Raw genomic sequence first — 22,168 nt, 5'->3', positions numbered from 1 at the left:
TTGAACCTAAAATTCAACCAGAATATAAACAGGACAGATATCTGGGAGGGGCTATGGATTGATCAGCTATGATTAATGGAAAGAAAATTATCAGGTATGATACATAATTTTACCTTCCATATCATCAAGCTGATCAATCCATAGACTGGTGGGATGTACCGAAGCAGTACTCACCCAGGGCGGGACCTTGAAATCCCTGTCCGCAACACTGTGGCTCCAAACCGGGCCTCCGCCCGAGCAGCCACAGTCAAGCGGTAATGCTTGGAGAATGTATGGGCCGATGCCCAAGTTGCCCCCTTGCATATCTCTTCCAAGGAGACGGACCCGGCCTCTGCCATCGAGGCCGCCTGAGCTCTTGTGGAGTGAGCCTTCAGCTGGATAGGCGGCATCTTCCCCGCGGCCACATAAGCCGCTGCAATGGCTTCCTTGACCCATCTTGCCACTGTAGGCTTAGCAGCCTGCAGACCCTTACGAGGACCTGCAAACAGGACAAACAGATGATCCGATTTCCGGAAATCATTGGTCACTTCCAAGTATCTGGTGATGACCCGTCTCACATCCAGATATTTGAGAGCAGAGTACTCCTCTGGGTAGTCCTCCCTCCGAAAGGAAGGGAGACAGAGCTGCTGATTCACATGGAAGCGAGAAACCACCTTGGGCAGGAAGGAAGGCACTGTGCGAATAGTCACTCCTGCCTCAGTGAACTGCAGAAAAGGCTCTCGACATGAGAGTGCCTGGAGCTCGGAAACTCTTCTGGCCGAAGTGATAGCCACCAAAAAGACTGCTTTCAACGTCAGGTCTTTCAGAGATGCCCTCGACAAGGGTTCAAAAGGCGGCTTCTGCAATGCTCTTAGCACCAGGTTGAGATTCCACGCAGGCACCACAGAGTGCAGAGGAGGGCGCAGGTGATTAACTCCTTTGAGAAAGCACACCACATCTGGCTGAGAAGCCAGGGAAACACCCTTCAGGCGGCCCCTGAAGCAAGTCAGAGCCGCTACCTGGACTTTAAGGGAACTGAGCGACAGGCCTTTCTCCAGACCTTCTTGCAGGAACGCCAACACTGAAGAAATTGGAGCAGTGAAGGGAGAAAGTGAGCCTGCTTCACACCACGCTGCAAAGATACGCCAAACCCTGGCGTAAGCAGTAGAAGTAGAGCGCTTCCTCGCTCTCAACATAGTGGCGATAACCTTGTCTGAGAAGCCCTTCTTTCTCAGACGCTGCCGCTCAATAGCCAGGCCGTAAGACCAAAGGGGGAGGGATCCTCCATCACCACGGGACCCTGATGTAACAGGCCCTGCTCCACAGGCAGCCGCAGAGGATCGTCGACTGAGAGCCTGATCAAGCCCGCATACCAGGGACGTCTGGGCCAACCCGGACCCACCAGGATTATCCGGCCCGGATGCTTTGCCACCCGGTCTAGCACCCTGCCCAGCATGGGCCAGGGCGGGAACACATAGAGAAGCTCTTGTGTCGGCCACTGTTGGAGAAGAGCATCTACTCCCAGGGATCGAGGGTCCCGTCCTCTGCTGAAAAAGCGCGGCACTTGGCAATTGGCCGATGACGCCATCAGATCTAGGCTCGGCTGGCCCCAGCGCTTCGTAATGTCCAAGAACGCCTGAGCCGATAGTTGCCGCTCTCCGGGCTCCAAGGTATGGCGACTGAGAAAGTCCGCCTTGACATTCATGACTCCAGCAATGTGGGCCGCTGACAACTGTTCCAGGTTCGCTTCCGCCCACTGGCATAGATTCATGGCCTCCTTGGCTAGAGGGGCGCTCTTGGTACCTCCCTGGCGGTTGACATAGGCCACAGCCGTGGCATTGTCCGACAGGACCCGTACTGGCTTCAAGGCCAGTACCGGGATGAACTCCACAAACGCCAACCGAATGGCTCTGAGTTCCAGGAGGTTGATAGACCACTTTGCCTCTGCAGGAGACCAGAGCCCCTGCGCTGTCCTTCCCAAACAGTGGGCTCCCCAGCCCGACAAAGAGGCGTCCGTCGTGACGACAATCCACTCTGGGGTCACCAGAGGCATTCCCGCAGACAACTTGTCTGTCTGCATCCACCAGCTCAGCGCCTTGCGCACTGCTGGGTCCAAGGGAAGGCGCACAGCATAATCCTCTGACATCGGAGTCCAGCGCTGCAGCAGAGAGTGTTGTAGTGGTCTCATATGAGCCCTGGCCCAGGGCACTACTTCCATCGTGGCCGTCATAGAGCCCAACAGCTGCACATAGTCCCAAGCCCGAAGAGGAGAGGCTACTAGGAACTGGTCCACCTGAGCCTGAAGTTTGACAATCCGATTGTCTGGCAGGAACACTCTGCCCACTTGGGTGTCGAATCGAACTCCCAGGTACTCCAGGGACTGAGTCGGGCGCAGCTGGCTCTTCTCCCAGTTGATGATCCATCCCAGGGAGCTCAAAAGAGCAACTACCCGGTCCACAGCTTTGCCGCACTCTGCATAAGAGGGGGCTCGGATCAACCAGTCGTCCAGATAAGGATGGACTTGTACTCCTTCCTTTCGCAGGAAGGCCGCTATGACCACCATTACTTTGGAAAAGGTCCGCGGAGCAGTAGCCAACCCAAAAGGGAGGGCTCTGAACTGGAAGTGTCGTCCCAGGACTGCAAAACGCAGGAAGCGTTGGTGAGGAGGCCAGATGGGAATATGCAGGTACGCTTCCTTGATGTCCAAGGAAGCCAAGAACTCTCCTGCCTTCACTGCCGCTATAACAGAGCGGAGAGTCTCCATGCGAAAGTGCCGCACTTTCAAGGCCCGATTGACCCCTTTGAGGTCGAGGATAGGCCGGACAAAACCTCCTTTCTTTGGTACCACAAAGTAAATGGAGTAACGTCCCTTGCCAATCTGATTTTCTGGCACCGGAACGACCGCCCCCAGGCGGATCAGGTTGTCCAAGGTCTGCTGCACTGCCACAGCTTTGACCGGAGACTTGCAGGGAGAGAGTACAAACCCGTCTCTTAAGGGTCGGCAGAACTCTAGCTTGTAGCCGTCTCTGATGACTTCCAGCACCCAAGCGTCTGAAGTTACTCTGGTCCACTCGCCCAGAAATGAGGACAGCCGTCCTCCAATCTGCACTGGGGCGTGGACCAAGGCCCCGTCATTGGGTACGAGACCCTGGGGGAGGACCGGAGGGAGCACCTCCGGGACGGCGGTCTCTGCGAAAGGAATGCTGCTTGGGGGAGAAATTCCTCTTGAAGGAAGAGGGGGCAGAGGAGCCCGACCTGCCCGGGCGGTACCGACGGGCTTCCTGAAACCGTCCTCTGGAGGTACCGGGACGAGTACTAGCCCGAGCCCTGACCTCTGGTAACTTCTTGCCCTTAGACGTGCCGAGATCGGTCACGATTTTGTCCAGCTCGACCCCAAAGAGCAGCTTGCCTTTAAAAGGCAATCTAGCCAGGCGGGATTTAGAGGCGTGGTCAGCAGACCAATGCTTCAGCCAAAGCCACCGCCGCGCAGAGATGGTCTGAGCCATGCCTTTAGCTGAGGCTCTCAAGACATCATACAGCAAGTCTGCCAAATAGGCTAGGCCCGATTCCAGGGCCGGCCAATCAGCCCTCAAGGAATGATCCGAGGGGGAAGCCCGCTGCACCATACTCAGGCACGCCCTGGCCACATAGGAACCGCAAACTGAGGCCTGCAAACTTAAAGCAGTCGCCTCAAAGGACGACCTTAAGGCCGCCTCCAATCTTCTGTCTTGGGCGTCCTTTAGGGCCGTGCCACCTTCCACCGGCAACGCCGTTTTCTTAGTCACCGCAGTGATTAAAGAATCCACGGTAGGCCACAGATAGGCCTCACATTCACTTTCAGGTAAAGGATAGAGACGGGACATAGCCCTAGCCACTTTGAGGCTCGCTTCCGGGACATCCCATTGAGCCGAAATTAAGGTGTGCATGGCATCATGCACGTGGAAGGTTCTAGGCGGGCGCTTCGTCCCCAGCATAATGGCAGAGCCAACAGGGGCTGAGGGAGAGACGTCCTCCGGAGAGGAAATCTTCAAAATGCCCATGGCCTGCACTAACAGGTTGGGCAAATCCTCTGAGCTAAAAAGCCGCGCTGCAGAGGGGTCATCCGCTCCAACCGAGCGGGGATCCTTCTCCTCCAAGGAATCCACAAAGGACCGTTGGGAGAACTCAGATACGCTGCCCTCATCTACATCGGAGGAGACAAGGTCCTCCAAGGCCTGGGAATCAACCCGAGGGCGTTTACCTCCGGGGACCTCAACCTCTTTACCAGACGAGGGAGCAGGGGAAGCGTTTTGCATAAGGAAGGCCTGATGCAGCAGCAAAACAAACTCGGGGGAGAAACCCCCCAGACTGTGCACTTCCGCAGCCTGGGCTACAGCCCTAGACGCACCCTCAACCGGCGCTCGCAAGAGCGGGGGAGAGACATGCTGCGCATCCAAGATGGCGTCCGGCGCGACACTCCGGGAATGAGCCGCGCGGTAAGAACGGCGCTTAACTTTAGCCGTTTTGGTGCCGTCGCCCAAATTAAGGGCGTCCATGGCATTAATGTCTCCCTCAAGGGCGGCCCAAGAAGAAGCCATCCGAGCCGCGTGGCCGGCCAAGATGGCGGAGGCGAGCAGCGGGGGAAGGGCGTTTTTGGCGGGAAAAACCGCCACGCCGGAGGAAGGACCGGGACACTCATCGGTCAAGAAACTGCCACCCAACAAGGGCGAATCAGATTTTAGGACCCCCGCATCCCCTCTAGAAGTGCCGAAGCGATCCGGGGAGCGACTTGCGCCCTCGCCCTCCGACGCCATATGCCACGTGGAGATCAATCGGGGAACCCCCTGCCCGCTATAAAAAGGTAAAAATTACCTGCTTTCCGCTCCGAGCTGTAATGACCTGGTGTCCCAGTGAGTATGCTGCAATAAACGTTTAAATAAACGTCGAAATAAACGCCTTTAAGGACGTTCAAAATTTTTTTTTTTTTAAACGGAGCCAGCGGGAGGGGGGAGAAAAGGAGGGACCTGGCGCCACCAGGTTTGCACTTGCTCAAGAAGAGCCCTCAACCCCAGGCACTCAACAAAACCTAAAAATTAGGCTTGGAGGCCTAGCCAGAGCTGCTGCTGTGTGTGACCACCACCTGCTGAGATAGAGAACATACTGAGGAGTTTCCGGCAGCACATGACCACATATAGGGAGGCAAAAGTTTGCTCTCTATCTCCACCTGCTGGTAGATGGACACAACCCACCAGTCTATGGATTGATCAGCTTGATGATATGGAATAAGGTTTAGCAGTCTGTTGGATACGTGCAGAGAAAGAGAGAGGCGTCAAAGATGACCACAAAGTTACAAACTGAAGAGACAGGGAGGATGAGAGTGTTATCCACAGAGATAGAGAATGAGGGAAGAGGAGAGGTGGGTTTACAATGAAAGATAAGAAGTTCAGTCTTGGCCATGTTTATTTTCAGATGGTGGTAAGACATCCAGGCAGCAATGTTAGCCAGGCAGGCTGAGACTTGGGCCTGGATTCCTGCTGAAATTTCTGGTATGGAGAGGTAGATCTGGGAGTCATCAGCATAAAGGTGATACTGAAACCCATTCACACATCTACCTGACCTCTGCAAAGCCACAAGTGCACCACATTATTCTCCTAACCTATTCATGTATCCTACTAACACCATACTCTGCTATCTTTTAACCAATTAACTTGCCCCACTAATCCCCCTAAATTGGTTAGGGTTCAGTTTGTTGCAGTAGTAGGTTTGGTAGCTAAGTAAATGTGGTCCCCAGACATAGCCTATCTACAGCTGATAACCTTTAATAGCTTTGAAATTATGATTAGGAGGTTGAGATAAACGTAACTTTCATCAGTATTCACCGACATTAAAATAGAAATAATGTTAACTTCAAAGTTAGTTTACTTTCATTTTAGTGCACAATTAAACCCCTTAGAACAAAAGCAGGCCAAGTCCACTTTATAACAATGAGAGATATTGGCCAGCTAAGGCGTGAGGTATACAGAGACCATCAGGATGTTCTGAATAATCATTTACTTTCATCTGGTTAGTTAACAGATGCTATTAGATAGATTCCTAAAGTTTTTGCGGGGTTAGACAGAGCAGCCTGAAAAATAATTTGGAAGAAGACACATCACCATCTGGGACCTTGAAGCAGCTAAGTGAAACACTGGCCACCGTTGCCTGACAAGTGACGGCTAGGCTCTATTTCTACATATTAGTTGGCTCCTTACTGATAGGTACTGTTTTGCGAGTGCTTCATTTAGAAATGGACATAAATTATTTAAAAAATCAATAAAATGAGAAATAATACATAAGGTGAATATTGAGCACCATCACAGTTTCTTTGGAAGGTTTTTTTCAATGATGAAAGCTTGTTTAGATCCTATCAGCTCTTTAAATCATTTTTAGATTTTGAGTTCTTCGAGGCTTTTCCTTTGTTTTTCATATATATTGGTTATTTTTCACTGAGTGGATTTCTAGTGTGTGATTTTGATGCTTAACTTTCAGCCATATAGGGGCCCTTTTACTAAAGCTTAGCACGTGCTAACGGACATTAGTGCACACTAGATGCTGCATGTCCCATTTTATATCTATGGGCCATGTGACACTTACCCCCAAATTCTATATATCACACCTTAATTTCCAGCAAGAAATCAAAGTGTATTTTATAACAATGTGCTTAACTAGTTAAGTAGCTAATCAGCGCTGTCAACTGACATTCAACGTGTGCAGTCTAGGTCATAGAGCTAGAAAGTAATTGCGCTTCTCAACAGTGCTTTTGGCAAAGTCACCAGTAATAATAATCTTGTTGCCATTCCATGTACTATCCTTTTTAGACTTTACAGCTTGCATAATTTCTAGAACTTGTGGGAATCTCAGGATTTCGCATATAATAGATCACGGAAGGTTTTGAGGGCTTGTGCCTGGCCGGAACCCTATGGGCTCTTTCCACTTCAAACGTGCACTCAAAAGATACAGATAATAATAAGATGGAAGAAAAGATTCAATAAATTTCTGCATATTATCCTCTTCAGCCCCCTTAGGGACACCTACAATCCTTAGATTAGTGCAATTACTTGCAACTTCCATGGCCAATTGAATATCCAGCATGATTTTGGCAGACTTATGGTTTGCAACCAGTTCATCCTCAATGTCACCAATTCTGGACTTTGTTTCTGAGATCCTATTCTCCAGGTGAGCAAATTTGGAATTAAATAATTTATTCATTTTATTTATTTGTTACATTTGTATCCCACATTTTCCCACCTATTTGCAGGCTCAATGTGGCTTACATAGTAACGTAGTGGCGTTTGCCAGTTCCGGAATGAACAAATACAGGTGTTAATAGTAGTAGAATAGGTTCATGTAAGGTAGGTATATTAGGGAACTTAGGGAGGATGAGGGGAGTTGGGGTGTGTCCATTACGATTTTTGGTTTTATTGTGTTGCAGGTGCTCAGGCTTTTATGTTGGGTCGGTGGGATATGCCTTTCTGAACAGGTTTGTTTTCAGTTGTTTCCGGAAATTTAGGTGTCATACGTTGTTTTTACTATTTTTGGCAGTGCGTTCCATAGTTGTGCGCTTAAGTAGGAAAAGCTGGATGCATACGTTGATTTGTATTTGAGTCCTTTGCTGCTTGGGTAGTGAAGATTTAGGTATGTTTGTGCTGATCTTGTTGCATTTCTGGTTGTCAGGTCTATGAGGTCTGTCATGTATCTTGGGGCTTCGCCGTAGATAATTTTATGAACCAGGGTGCAGATTTTGAAAGCAATACCTTCTTTGATTGGGAGCCAGTGCAGTTTTTCACGGAGGGGTTTGGCGCTTTCAAAACGTGTTTTTCCAAATAAAGCCTGGCTGCTGTGTTTTGAGCGGTCTGAAGTTTCTTTATGATTTGTTCTTTGCAGCCCGCATAGATTCCGTTGCAGTAGTCTACATGGCTCAGTACCATTGATTGCATCAAGTTGCAGAATATTTCCCTCGGGAAGAATGGTTTCACACGTTTAAGTTTCCACATTGCGTGAAACATTTTTTTTATGGTAAATTTCGTTTGGTTCTCTAGTGTGAGGTTCCGGTGGAGTATTACTCTGAGAATTTTCAGTATCGTTATACTCATATTAGCCCTCTCCTCAAGTCATTTCACTGGCTCCCTATCCATTTCCGCATTCAGTTCAAACTCCTCTTACTGACTTACAAATGCATTCACTCTGCAGCTCCTCAGTACCTCTCCACTCTCATCTCTCCCTACACTCCTCCCCGGGAACTCCGCTCACTGGGCAAATCTCTCTTATCTGCACCCTTCTCCTCCACTGCTAACTCCAGACTCCGCTCCTTCGATCTTGCTTACCTTGTCTGCCTGGAATAAACTTCCTGAGCCGGTACGCCAAGCCTCATCTCTGGCCATCTTCAAATCTAAGCTAAAAACCCACCTCTTCGATGCTGCTTTTAAACCTAAACCTTCAACTGTCTCCTATCCCTGATATGTCCTGTCTGTCCTAACCCTTATCCCTTACTTGTCCTGTCTGTCATAATTAGATTGTAAGCTCTATCGAGCAGGGACTGTCTCTCCATGTTGAAGTGTGAAGTGCTGCGTATGTCCGGTAGCGCTATAGAAATGATAAGTAGTAGTAGTACTGTCTGCAATAGGAAGGGTATAACCTGGGGTGTTTATGTTTGTATGTGTTGTATTGGGATGAGATAATGAGACAGTGTGTTTTTTCTGTGTTGAGTTTTAATTGGAATGTGTTTGCCCATGAGTCCATGATGTTCAGACTGTGCTTGATTTCACTGGTGATTTCTGCCAGATCGTGTTTGTAGGGGATATATAGGACATTTCAGCTTTTAGATTTTTAATAGCCGATGCATTTTCTGTGAGCAATGTGAGAATTTCTTTAAGTCATACAGTCACTTCAGCATTAGAGCTGGTGCCATCTTTTTTCTTCTCCGTATTTGTGAGGTAAAAAAGATGAGTCCGTCTTTGAGTGTTTATTAGAAGAGCTAGCCATAAAAGAAGCTTCCAGCTTGCTTTGTCGCTGTGAAGACATCATCAAAATATTTTTCAGAAGAATTTCACCTGGATATATGCAGCCACCATAGACCTCACTCCTCAAGCAACCATCAAACAAACAAACTTGAGCGCCCCCACCCCCGCGCTGTCAATTGAATGTTAACAAGCAATTATCAGCACTAAGTGGCATTAAGATTTACACGCACAACTCGCTAAGTGTATTCTGTAACATGGTGTGTTCTAAGTCGCATAGTTGAAAAGGGGGCATTGGTTATGGGCAGGGTATGGGCATTTCTAAAATCTATTTGCATTATTATAGAATATACCCCTCTGCACCTAATTTAGGCGTTGAGATTTCCAACAAGTAAACCATGGCCTAAATGGACACAACCAAATTTGGTCAGCAAATTCTATATACATTGCAGAAATTTAAGCCTAGTCTATAAAATTTAGGTGTACTTTAGAGAATACACCTAGGCGTATTTTCTTTCTGTGCAGATTTGTCAGGCACCGCATATAGAATCCAGCTTTAGTAAAAGGGCCCTATAGTGATTTATACAGCCAAAGGTTAAGCATCAGGAGGACCAATATTCTTAGTTCAAAGCACTTATGTAGTCAGCACCCACTGTGGACTGCTTAAATCCTTTCAAATAGTGATTTTTTTTAACGATTTTTTGCTCCTCAAAATAACACTACATATATAGGACTATTACATCAGAAATGTGAGAGCTGTTCTTCAATAGCAAACTACATAGTTAAAACAAATACCAATTATGACTACTGTTGAAAATAATTGGTCTGGTGACTTAGTAACAGTGCTGAATACAACTCCAGAGTGTGATGCCTAACCAACTTCTATTTTTTTTAGGCCAGCAGGCAATATTCCTTCTGCCAAGTGATGAGCAATGAACCTCTAGACATCATATGACATCTATGCATGGAATTCAGGATGACAACACATTGGGTCCCTGAAGAAACCTTGGTCTGCAAGTCTCCTACAGAAGATATTGCTACAATGGCTAAGTTATAGAGGGAAGTGGTTAAGGAAATAGAATGGATTGAAAAGCCTGAGTTATTTGCGAGTATAGGCTCACAGTATCACAGACCTGAGGATGCAGAGTCTCTCCAAGCTGCACATTTGCAATAGTAGAAGGAAGCAGCACATATTACTCACCGACTTCACCTTGTAGCTCTTCACCCATTTTAACCGTATTTAATCCTTTTAATCTGCATTTAAGACGCCTGGGCTCATCAGGAATTGGCCTACAATTGCATAGAGAGATTTGTAATGAGACTATCCATTAGCTCCTTGCTGTGTTTGCACTTGTGTGTGTACATTATTACATGCTGAAAAGTGCTCAGTGGGAAAAGATTAAATAAGACTTTTCAGAATCTGGAACTGCAGTAACGTATGATAAATAATAAGTTTGAAGAACTGAAGGTTATGCTGCTCGTTGTCATATTAAAAGGTCTCCCTGAGGCAGCAATAGTGAAAGATAACCCAAGTTGGGGACCATGACCTATAAACTTGAAGTTGGTTAACTGGACATCATGTATACACCATAATTTTGAAATAATTGCTTGTTTAGATACTTTCTGAGAATGAACTATTGAATGCAGTCACACTGGATTTTGTTTTAAGGGAATTTTGAAAAATTATGTGCAATGCTTAAAAACACACAGACATGCGCTGGTATGTCTTAGACACCAAAAAATATATATGATGTCTACTTTCTATGAGTATATATGTTATGTTTAAGTACAATTGCTTTTTAAGCAACTCTGAAACCAAATTGTGGGGTTAGATATGGATACGGTTAACTTAGGCCTTTATGAAGTGTAAGGGACCTGTTAATTTGCTATGTACAGATAAAACAGCATTTGAATTATTATGCTAATAAGAAAACCTCATCCAAGGGATTGATCTTCAATTTATAGAAACAAATAAATGGTCTTGTATAGAGCACACCCTTACATTCTACAGTATGGTAAAAGGAATGTTGCATGGAAAAAATAACCACCAAATTCCAAAAGTTTCAATATATACAACGCCCCCAAGCAAAAGTGCCAATAATGGTACAAACATAAGTAAACCACCGTGACATATCTTGTATCAGTTACTACACCTAAAAATAGTAATATAATCAACTAAAATCTCCAGAAATCACAAGAAATCTATTTTACCTTTGTGATCTGCCTGCCTCTCTGCACCACTCATCTTACTATCTATAGATGTGTCTCTTCCACTCCTATTTCATCTGAAACTCTGTCTCCCCTCCCCAAGATCTAATCTAGACTCTCACTCACTCTGCAGCTCTCTCTGCTCCTGAGGCTTCCCTTTCCTAGAACTTCAGCAGGAAAAAAAAGAAGCAAAATAGATCCAACCTTGTCAAAGAGGAAGGGTGGGTGTTACAGTCAGGGATTGGAAAAAAAGGTTACAGGAGGGAAAAAAGTTGATAACGCAGAAAGGAAAATCTTGAACTGAGAAATGCTAACGATCCTTCCCTGTCCTATGAGTGTAGCTTGCAAAGGCAAATGTAAATCAGTTCCTGAATTAACAGCTATAATATTTTTTATGCTCTTCCTTCCAGGGTGAACGTAACTTCATTACTCAACTCCAGTAGGAATAGGGAAGAGCATTTGAAAAAATTTCCCATTTCCTGGTCCTGTCAGAGGTACAGACACAATACTGGTAAAATGACTTTATAAATTCAGAAAGCTAAAACACAAAAATAAATCTATGATTGAAAAGCAATACCAGGCACAACTGCATATATTTATACATGATTGATGTGAAACAGTTTTGCAATGCTGGAGTTTAAGTTTGTGTGGTTGCCAGAAGTTGACCAGCTTAGTTTGGTGATGCACTGCACATATCTTTTAAAAGGTGGTACATTTGTCACATCATGCACTGAGCTTACACCCCTGTGCATATATTTTTGTTTATTTCCTTCTTGTTAAAATATGAAGATTACAAATTTCACTTTGATTTGCTTTTTCTACAAACATGGAAAATTCAGAGCCCATAACATATTAAAGAAGTCACAGCTGTTCTCAGGTTTAGTATTAGCAAACAGCTGTTGAAGTTACTTTACTAAATGGGAATATGTAATTAAGAATGTAAGAATGTAATTAACATACGGATGTAGGAAATATGCCATTATACACAAACTTTAATCCCTTAGCACAAATATGAAGATCACCAAGAAGAAAAGTATAACATGAAAGAAAGCATTCTGAAAAACTTTCAGTGAATAGCAAACACATTTCTTATAATTAATATATACATACCTAACTGTGAAAGAACTCTCTAGAGACCCATGATCATCATGAAATGAAACTTGACAATAACGCACATCTTTTATGGTTGTTGGAACTTTAACATCAGGCAACAATCCTTGGACCAAGTGATCTTTGTTGATCTTGGGTGTCCAGTTAACCTACAAAAAAGTATCTAAATAAAAATGGCTGAACATTCATTATTTACAATAGACATACACGTTTGCAAGAATCAACATGATGGTGCAAGTTGGCAAACAGTATTACTCATCTCAAAACACTTGTAGATCCTTTATCTATTGTGCTGTGGTGGCTGGTTTTGTATTTAGTACAACTCTACAGGCCAAAGACAACAATTCATGTTAAACTTCTGTAAACAAAGATGGAAGAGAAAATGCTTGCTGCTTTAAAACAGCAAAAGGAAACTGCTAAGAATTGGCTGCATAAAATCCAATAATCAAAGTGCAAATGAACTATCAACTCAAAAAATCCTTTTGTAATATAAGTTGTTCAGGGAGATATATGGAAAATCTTTTTGCGTGTATCATACAATAACGATTCTCTCATAATTTCTAGTATATATTGCTGTAACAGCTTGTTGCAAGGGATTAAAGCTTCTGAAGTAAAGTGATTACAATTACTTAAAAATTCTGTGATTAGGCTCCTTACCAATTTAAAAATTTTGATCATGCTACCCCTCTTTTGTGTGAAGAACATGGGTTACCTATTGCTCACTGCATAACATTTACGATTCTAACTATAGTACATAAAGTACACCCATCAGGGCAACCTTTATATTTGCACTGTTTACTAATTCCCTACCTAACAACCAGGGCCCTTGGTTCTTCAAAATCAAACATGTTCATTCCTTCTTTTTGTTCGATTCTTATGATTTTGTTAGAACCAGAATCTTAAGTGTAATCAACCCTTCTTTATGGAATGCTCGTCCATTATACATTAGCTTGAAACATTCTCATGTGAAGTTTAAATCTGGTTTAAAAACATTTCTATTTAAGGACGCATTTTCTAATTAGCTTTTATTTTATATAGGCGGGGTGATCCTATCTAGTCCATTATACGAGCTGAAGTCAGTAGATGGAGCTTACCAGCAGTAGGCAGAGCTTGCTGCCATTTCAGTACACCCCAAACAATAGCAAACAATATTAAAAACAATAGCAAAAGATTATTAGAAATAACAGACTGCACATGCCTGGTCCATCTGTAAAAAGTCTAAAGCTGTTTCAGATGGATAGGCAGTGCCTTAAAAGGTGGTGACAAAAGATTTTTTTTTGATAGCTTTTTAATTTAATTGAAAGATTCCTATAAATATCATGAAATAAAAATTGATCATCACTAAAACAGCTTTAAAAATTATTGTAGCTGGTAGAATCAGCACTTATAAACTCTATTTTGTTCTCATACTTCTACGCTGTTCTATACAATACAGATGACCACACTTAAGTGAGGATGTCCTGTTTCCTGATGTGTTCATCTTAACTGTTGTTGTAATCTGCGCCTTGGTAAGCCTGGTGTTATAATGATGATGGCAATATATTAAAATTAAATGGAAGTAAAATTAAACTCTCCTTCCATTGGGGCACCGGGAATCACATCTTTATCTGTTTTGTTTAAGTTTACATTTTAGATACACAAATCGATTATTCTGTTTTGAACATGTTTCAGGGGCAAGTGGTTTTATAAGTCAAAATAAAAATAAATATAAGCCCCTAATGCAGTCGATTAGTTTTCTTACATTTTGTTCTTTTGATGACTGTGCCAAAACTGAAAACTCTTATCTCTAGCTGGTCGATAATAAAAGGAGCTCATTGTGAACAATATCCACCCTAAAAGGTTGTTTTGTGGCTGTATATAAGGAATTGTGATATTGAATAAATAAGTGTACGAGTCCTAGTCATGCATCCAAAGTTTATATAATCCTTTCAAGAAAGTCAGTTAATCGTTTAACTTATTAGTGGAACATAACCACAGAGGCATTGTATGGTCACATTTTCAATAAGGTAAATACTAAGGAACAGGTTATTTTGAGTTAGTCTTCACTGGACTAAACTTGCATTCTTTGTGCCGTCACCATCCAGCTGGATTAGGCAGTGTCTTAAAAGGTGCAGGATAAAGCATTATTTTTAAAAAATTCATATCACACACTATCTCAAGCAAAGTTAGGTTCAATGTGGCTTACACTTGAAAAAACAGTGAGACAGAATAATAGAATTCAGTTACATAATGGGAGCAAATAGATAGATATCTCAAACATTTAACAAAATTCAGATTAGCATATAGACCCTACCGGGCATTTAAAAGTGTGTCCTTTCTTTAATGATGCCACATGTTCAGAAATCATAGGCGTAAGTATAGACTGTTATTATCACATGCATATACTAGAATAGGCATCCATATACACATTGCAAAAGTAAACAACAACTTCTTCAGAGTGCATTCAAAACTTAATTTTTATTTTCTTATTTCCATCCTCCAAAATTCTAGACAGCAAATGTACAGATCAGCAGGACCCAAAACAGTGCAGAACAAGTAAAGTCAGACACAACACAGTGTATACCTAACTGTTCAACCACCCTTACGATTCACCTTTGGGTTTAAAAAGCAAAACCATGTGCATGTAAGGACTGGATAAACAAATTAAAACAGTTTAAAGCAAATGCCCTTAATATGTACTAGTTGGCAGCAATAATGAAACAGTGATGGATATTCACATAGCAAGCAGACTGAGCCAACAGATTTATTTTCCATTGAACATAATTAGCTTTGTATGAACTTGGCAGCTAATAGTATGCTGAACTGGACAATGTTGGCACATTTAGACTGACTCTGGACTTCTGCATGAAGGTAGCTCTGCCACCATTATTCAATATCTGTCTTTTAAATAGTAGTAATAAAAATTATCAAGTGCATTTTTATAATATACCACCGCAATCCACAAAACAAAAGGAGCAAGTTCCCACAAGATTTTAAATGCTCCCAGGCTTCAACCTAATTAATGTTTGATGCTGGATATAAATGTCATAAGTAAATAAATAGATAGAAATGCTGAATGTTCAAGCACCTGATTCTCATAACATGATGTCTGTTTTAGTGGCCCTTTACCAGGAGAAAAAAAAATCTCTGTTTGAATTGTGAGGAATATGAGGGTGAAAGGGAGAATGAAGGCACATGGAGGAACAAGGAGGCTCAAGAGGGAGGGAGACTGGGTAGAGAAAGGAAGGAGTCTTTTTCCCTGGGGGATTGGAGAAATGAAAAGATAATTCCCAGCAGCCCCTGAGTAGGTCCCATGGTAGAAACAGGGAGTTCAATCCCCAGAGGAGGTCAGGAGAAGGGCAAGAGAAGGGAGTTGGAAAAACCTGTCCCAGAGAGCCAGGATGAGGGAAGGAGTTCTGAACCTGCCCAATCAAGCAAATGGAGAGCAGCTAAGCAATGGGTGTGGGGAGGAACCTATGGACTGGCAAGGGGAAGAAAAGGGGGAGGAACTAGAACAAGAGGAGTCGATGAAGATTGCTGATCTGACTAAACTGGAAGGAAAGGAGGTGAAACAGGAGAGGGCTGCTCGGGAGGAGAGCCTAGTAGAAGGAAAAAGGTGGCTATCCCACAAGGGGAGCTGAGAGAACAGGTTTACCACGGAAGGGTCATGCGGGCGGTGGTCAGGGTATAATGCTAGCCTGGTTGGGCAGGGACCCTTGCCACTCTCCCTAGGTTGATTTATTTGGAAAGGGAGAGAGGAGGAGTGGTGGTTTTGGGCATAACTGTTATACATGAACTGCTGGGAGTTTGAACCCTTTCTGAACTGCTGTGTTTGGGGAATTGTTTTGCCTAACTGCTGACATGAACTGCTGGGGAGGGTTTGAATCCTTTCTGGAGCTACCGTGTTTGGAGAATTACTTTGCATATCTGCTATACATGAACTGCTGGGCGTTTGAGCCCTTTTTGAGCTACTTTGTTTGAAGAATTGCTTTGCATAACTGCTTTATATGAACTGCTGAGATTTTGGAACATTTTGGTGGGGTTTTTTGTTTTGTTTTGAATACTATGCTGTTGAACTGCCATGCTTCTTGAGAAACGCTGTGGTGGAAACTACCTTTGGAGGAGCAGTTGACACAAAGGGATTACAATAAAGTATAATCTGACCTTTTGGATTGCCGTGTGCTGTTTAGCAGTGGATTACAGCACACAGCTCAGCTAAAGGGCCGAGGGACTCAAGAGTCTCCCGGTGCAGGAGACTTTTCCAAGAGTCTCCCGGTGGTGGAGTCCTTACAGAATGTAACACATGCTACGGTATCCCTATAACCAGTCCCTCCAAATGGCACACTGATTATGATTTATAACAAATTACTACTCTACCTATGAAAAGTTATTCCGTTATTATACTTCCTCTATGTACATCCATATGCTCCACAAGACGGCATGTTTGAAAATATAAGTGGGATCAAATAAAAATGCTACCAGCGATAAAGAACGACAACATGGATGCAGCAGCTCATATATCTGTGTGCTTTGTTTTGCGTGTACTTGAATGACGGCTGCACAGAGGAGTGGAAGTGAGATTAACTTAAGTGGCTTCAACTTTTTGTCTTCATCCCGTCTCCTGTTTTCATCAACCTCCTTGGTGCTGACCCAGGGGGGAAGGTAGAGAGGAAATTCAGGTCTTGGACAGGCTAAACCAAAAGTCTGGCCTGGATCTCCAGGATCCACAGAGCAGAGAAGCCCCTGTCAGTTTCCCTGGGAGCTTAACCAGGATATACTCTGCCCCAGAGCTTCTGACTGCTTCCGGGTTCTAACAAGCAGGGGCGTGGAATCCAGTATAACAACAGAGCGTCAACAGAGAAAGGGATAGACTGGGAGGAGGAAGCCCAGCCAGCTGCTGTTTCAGGAAAACACACTGAGGAGGAGAGGGGCCCCTCGAAAAGGTATTTTTTTCTTGCTGTCATTGCTTTTAAAAATAGAAACAGAGAAATATGACAGCAGGTAAGGGCCAAGTTGCCCTTCCACTCTGCCCATCCTCAGTAACCACTAACTGTTCCTTTCCAAAGAGATCCCACATACCTGTCTCACACGTTCTTAAATTCTGACACAGTCGTCGTCTCCACAACCTCCACTGGGAGGCCATGCCACTAATCCACCACCCTTTCCGCGAAAGAGTATTTTCTTAGATTCTTCCTAAGCCTATTTCCTCTTAACTTCATGTGCCCCCTTATACCTGAGTTTTCCTTCATTTGAAAAAGGCTCACCTCCCACCAATGAGGTATTCACATGTCTCATAGCCCCTCTCTCCCAGTGTATGCATATTAAGGTTCATAAGCCTGTCCCTATATGTTTTATGATTGAGACTGCTTACCAATTTTATAGCTGCCTTCTGGACTGACTCCATTCCATTTATATCCTTCTATAGGTGCGGCCTCCAGAAATGCAAATAGTACTCTAAGTGGGGCCCCACCAGAGACTTATACAAAGACACTATCACCTCTTTTTTTTTCCTGCTGGTCATCCCTCTCCTTATGCACCCAAGCATCCTTCTGGCTTTGACCATCTCTTTTTCTACCTGTTTGGAGACCTTAAGGTAATCAGCCACAATCACTCCCAAATCCCACTCTTCTTTCATATACAGCAGTTCACCCCCTATATTGTACCGTTCCCCTGGATTTTTGTAACCCAAGTGCATAACTCTGCATTTCTTAGCATTAAATCTTAGTTGCCAATTATCGGACCATTCTTCAAGCTTCGCCAGATCCTTCCTCATGCCATCCACACCCTCCAGGTGTCCATCCTATTGGTATCATCAGCAAAGTGACAAACCTTACCAGACAGCCCTCCAGCAATATCACTCACAAAGATGTTAAAAAGAGACGACTCGAGGTCTGACCCCTGTGGTACACCACTAACAACATCCTTTTCCTCAGAGAAAACTCCATTTACCACTACCCTCTGTCTCCTTCTATTTAATCAAATTTTAATCCAGTTACTTTAGGACCCATACCAAGGATACTCAGTTTATTTATCAGTCGCCTGTGTGGAAACGTGTCAAAGGCTTTGCTAAAATCCAAGTACACCACATTTAGAGCACCTCCTAAGTTTAACTGTTTGGTCACCCAGTCAAAGAAATAAATCAGGTTTGTCTGACACGACCTGCCTCTAAGTGAGGGTGGGGTGGGAAGAGAAATTGGGAGACTTTTTGGAACTGGGAATGGGGGCTGAGCATGGGGGAAATATAATGGATAAGGAGACAAAATGCGAAAAAGTGAACAGGGAGACAGAATAGGAATGTTGGGCATACAGGGAATATATATTATGGTTTTCTTGGTTTGTGTTTACAGTGTTTTCACTGTAAAGTTATAAAATATGAGCTACAAACTTGAAATGCCGAAATGGTGCTGTTCATTTACTTGCATGAGAGCGAAATACCCTTATTTTCGTGCAGGTCGATATGACCAAGTCAAACCAAAATGAAGAAGACTGAAGAGTTATTGTCACGCAAAAAATGGGTGAAGTATTTCAGCAGCTGCAAGTCTGAGGAATGTTTCTCAGACTTTCTTGTCATTGCTAACATCGAACATGTTTTTTCCTTAATGCAGAACCAATAGACAAAGGAGAGAAACAAGTTGCTGGCTGAATTTGTCAAAGAAATTTTGTTCGTGCACGCAACTTAAACATATGACATGCGAAGACTCTCGCATGCATCTCAAAAGCTAGCCAAAATGGTTGCAGGATATCTGCTCTTCTGTTAAGTATACTCAGGCTTAGATTCAGTCAAATTCAAATCCAGAAATTTTTGAAAAGTAGATTGCCTACTCCTGTACTGTCTTCCCATTCCCAAACTTGCCATACTAGAATCCACTAAACACTGTGCTTTCTATTTCACAGCCCCTTTCTGTTGGAATTCTTTTCCCCTCGATATCTACAGAATTGTAATATCCTCACAAGGTGTTCTAACACTATACGTTGTTCAGTCAGACAAAGAAGTGAGGCCAGGAGAATACAGATTCCAAAAAGAAAGTCTTTATTCTTCTTGTTCCTGTGTGGTTGATTACTGTTGTTGCTTTAAGTCACCATTCCATGATTGGTTAGATGGTGCCACAATTGTTTTTAAATTTTTTTTATTAAAATTTCAAATAATTCATAAGTAATTAACAAAAAAAAGATGCAGGAAATCTACAAACAAAAGAAAAAATTAATAAAGAAAAATAAACAGCATACAAGTCCACATTATGGGGCGATGTCAGAGCATAAGTGAGAATACAAGATCTCTTAATATCCTAAAAGGAAAACTCAATGATAATACAGGAAAGGTTAAATTAACATAAACCCTTTAGGTAAAACTTGCCATTATCTAAAAGGAACACTACCAAGACCTTCCTTTGAAACAATATAATTTTCCAAGGGTAGTGGATCCAAAAATATATAAGAACTGCCCCCATGCAAGCATTTACAGGAAAACTTCAAGAAAATAGTCTCACCCAAAGCCAATACCCTAGATCTCAGCTTCAGGAAGACTTTATGTTTCATTTGAGTTGGCTTGGCAACATCTAGGAACAATAATACTTTTTGACCACAAAATGGTACAGATTTCTCAGGAAAATATGCTTTAAGAGTTTTTAATTTCTGTTCCAAAGACCCCTTAACTACCAAAAGAGTTGCTTTCCTATTTATATTATCTTGAGAAGACTCAAGAAATTGTGTCAAGTCTAGACTGTCTGGAGAGTCTAACATATCAATTTCTCCCTTCCTAGTTACTTGTACAAATATTCCTAGACACAAAATACAACTGCTTAATCTCAAAGGTATCTAGACTAAGCTGAAGAACATCATTAAGAATAACTTAAGCAGTTCCATAGCTAATAAGTAATGTGTCACTGAGAAGCTCAAGAGTATCAAATTTGAAGAAGAGGCATTCACTAAAGTCTCTAGTTGTAAATGTAAAAGCAAGTTATCGTTGGTTGAAACAGCAATAGCTGATTGTCCCAAAGTAAGCTGAGACTCCATTTTATCCAAAAATTTCTCAACAGAAAAACTTAGATTCATGTTCAGTCAACTTCTATGAAGCTTCTTCAGTAAACTTACAATACAAAGACAAATTTTCTTGCAAACATTTATCCAAAGAAGAATTGCTTCAAATACATCCTTTAAAGAAATACTTGCTTACCACTCGCAGAAACTGAAGACTGTAACAGTTTATGGGAACTTTTTTACCGGATCAGGTACCAAACATTGTGGTTGCTTTAAAGATATAAACTCACCATCCTTGGTATGTGGAGGAGAAATAGCCACGGGCTGCGCGTCTCCTAAAGCTGATGCAAAACCCTTTACTCTGGCATCTTCTGACTCCAAATGAATGACGAGTTGCGGGGGGTGGGGATCTGTGCCCCGATGAAAGGGAGATGTCCAGGGGAGGATTGGCACACACAGCTTTAGATGGTAAAGAAGTAGTTGTCACTCAAAGATGAAAATCCATAGGTCCCTTAACAGTTACACTGGTTGGGGCCTTCTTCACTCCGCCCTTACGCTTCCTCATGAGGGGTGCAGAGTAACACGCTCCATGTTCCTCACAGCTCCGGAGATGCTCTAGGCACACCCCTATGGGCATGCTCCTGTAGCTGCATCCCACAGAAGGGATGCTCTTTTAAAGATAGAAAGACCTGCTCAGCTGGCTCTCAAGGGAGACATCCACACCTCTGCCTGCAGGAAACTCTCAGAGGGCACTGGAGTAAGATCCAAATATCCCGTGGAAGGGATGCTCTTTTAAAGATGGAAAGACCTGCTCAGCTGGCTGTCATAGAGGTGTGTCCAGACTTCTGCCTGCAGGAAACTCACAGGGCACTGGTGCAAGATCCAAGTGTCCCACGGAAGGGACACTCTTTTAAAGACAGAAAGACCTGCTCAGCTGTCTCTCACAGGAGGCAACCGGACCTCTGCCTGCAGGAAACTCGCACAGGGCACTGGAGCAAGACCCCCACCATTGTTATTTCTGTTTTAGACTCAATGAATCCTGTGTTACAAACTTGACTGAACTGTTATTGACTCCTGAGGCAGGTGCTCGTTGTGTCAAGTTGTAGGACTGCATAGTCTTCCTTCAGTTTGTTGTGCTTTTAGACATCAATAAAACAGAACCCTTGTGTTTGAACTTTATTGGTCTACCCCTATTTCTTGTGGGGTTTTTTTGTCCATGCAAATGAGAGCAGAACATTAATTCAAAAAATGTAAATCTGCCATAAAATGTTGGCTCTCCCTGTACCTAACTTAACGTGCCCTGGTGGTCTATTGGCCTCTTCTGGGCAGGAAAGAATCCCACTCTTTCTTGCCCACTGCTTGAAGTCTTGGCAGTCATTTAAAGAAGTGGCGGTGGGCAGGAAAGAGTGGGGTTCTTTCCTGCCCTAAAGAGGCCACTAGACCACCAGGGCGCTTTAAGGTAGGTTCAGGGAGGACATCATCACTCAGGGCTGGAGGGCAGGTGGGTGGGTGGGTGGATGGATGGATGGAGGGAGGGAGGGAAGGAGGGGGCTGTAAAAAAGGTGGATGGAGTGTGAGTGCAAGGATGGGAGCTGGAAAAATTTGGTAAGTGGTACATGGTTGGGGGAGAAAAGGGGGAAATGCAGCACACAGATAGAAGGTCATGGAGATAGAAGTGGAGAGGAGAGGGAGACATGCTGCTTATGGATGTTTGCTTTTTTGGAAACGTACATATTTTCTAATTTTGTATTTAGCAGAGTACGGAAGAAAATGCATTTCTGTTACTTTTACCAGTATTTTCACTGCTTATAGAGTCTGGCGTTCTTGGGGGGGGGGGGGGGGGGTTAAGGTGACTGTGCGGTGGGGGAGGAGCACATTTTATTTTTTGTGTCCTCTTTGTCGTTTCTACAAATATGGTAAACCTAGCAGAGATCTCCTTC

The 22,168-nt window shown here is 43.6% G+C and overlaps 1 protein-coding gene across 2 annotated transcripts in view; it reads right to left on the bottom strand.

Annotated features, from left to right (window-relative positions):
* The window catches only part of SMCHD1 (structural maintenance of chromosomes flexible hinge domain containing 1), a 735,404-nt gene that overhangs the window by 368,700 nt on the left and 344,536 nt on the right, over window positions 1-22,168 (bottom strand). For both annotated transcript variants that reach the window (XM_030213010.1, XM_030213015.1), the window contains exons 26-27: window positions 12,273-12,421; window positions 10,156-10,244 (exon numbers count right to left, since the gene is read on the bottom strand). In XM_030213010.1, the coding sequence (XP_030068870.1) occupies window positions 10,156-10,244; window positions 12,273-12,421 (238 nt within the window). The remainder of the gene's footprint in view (window positions 1-10,155; window positions 10,245-12,272; window positions 12,422-22,168) is intronic.

Source organism: Microcaecilia unicolor, chromosome 1 (assembly GCF_901765095.1).
Source record: "Microcaecilia unicolor chromosome 1, aMicUni1.1, whole genome shotgun sequence".
In the NCBI taxonomy this organism is placed as follows: Eukaryota; Metazoa; Chordata; class Amphibia; order Gymnophiona; family Siphonopidae; genus Microcaecilia; species Microcaecilia unicolor.
The sequence above is the reverse complement of the archived record's forward strand: the minus strand, read 5'-3'. Positions and strand labels throughout refer to the sequence as shown.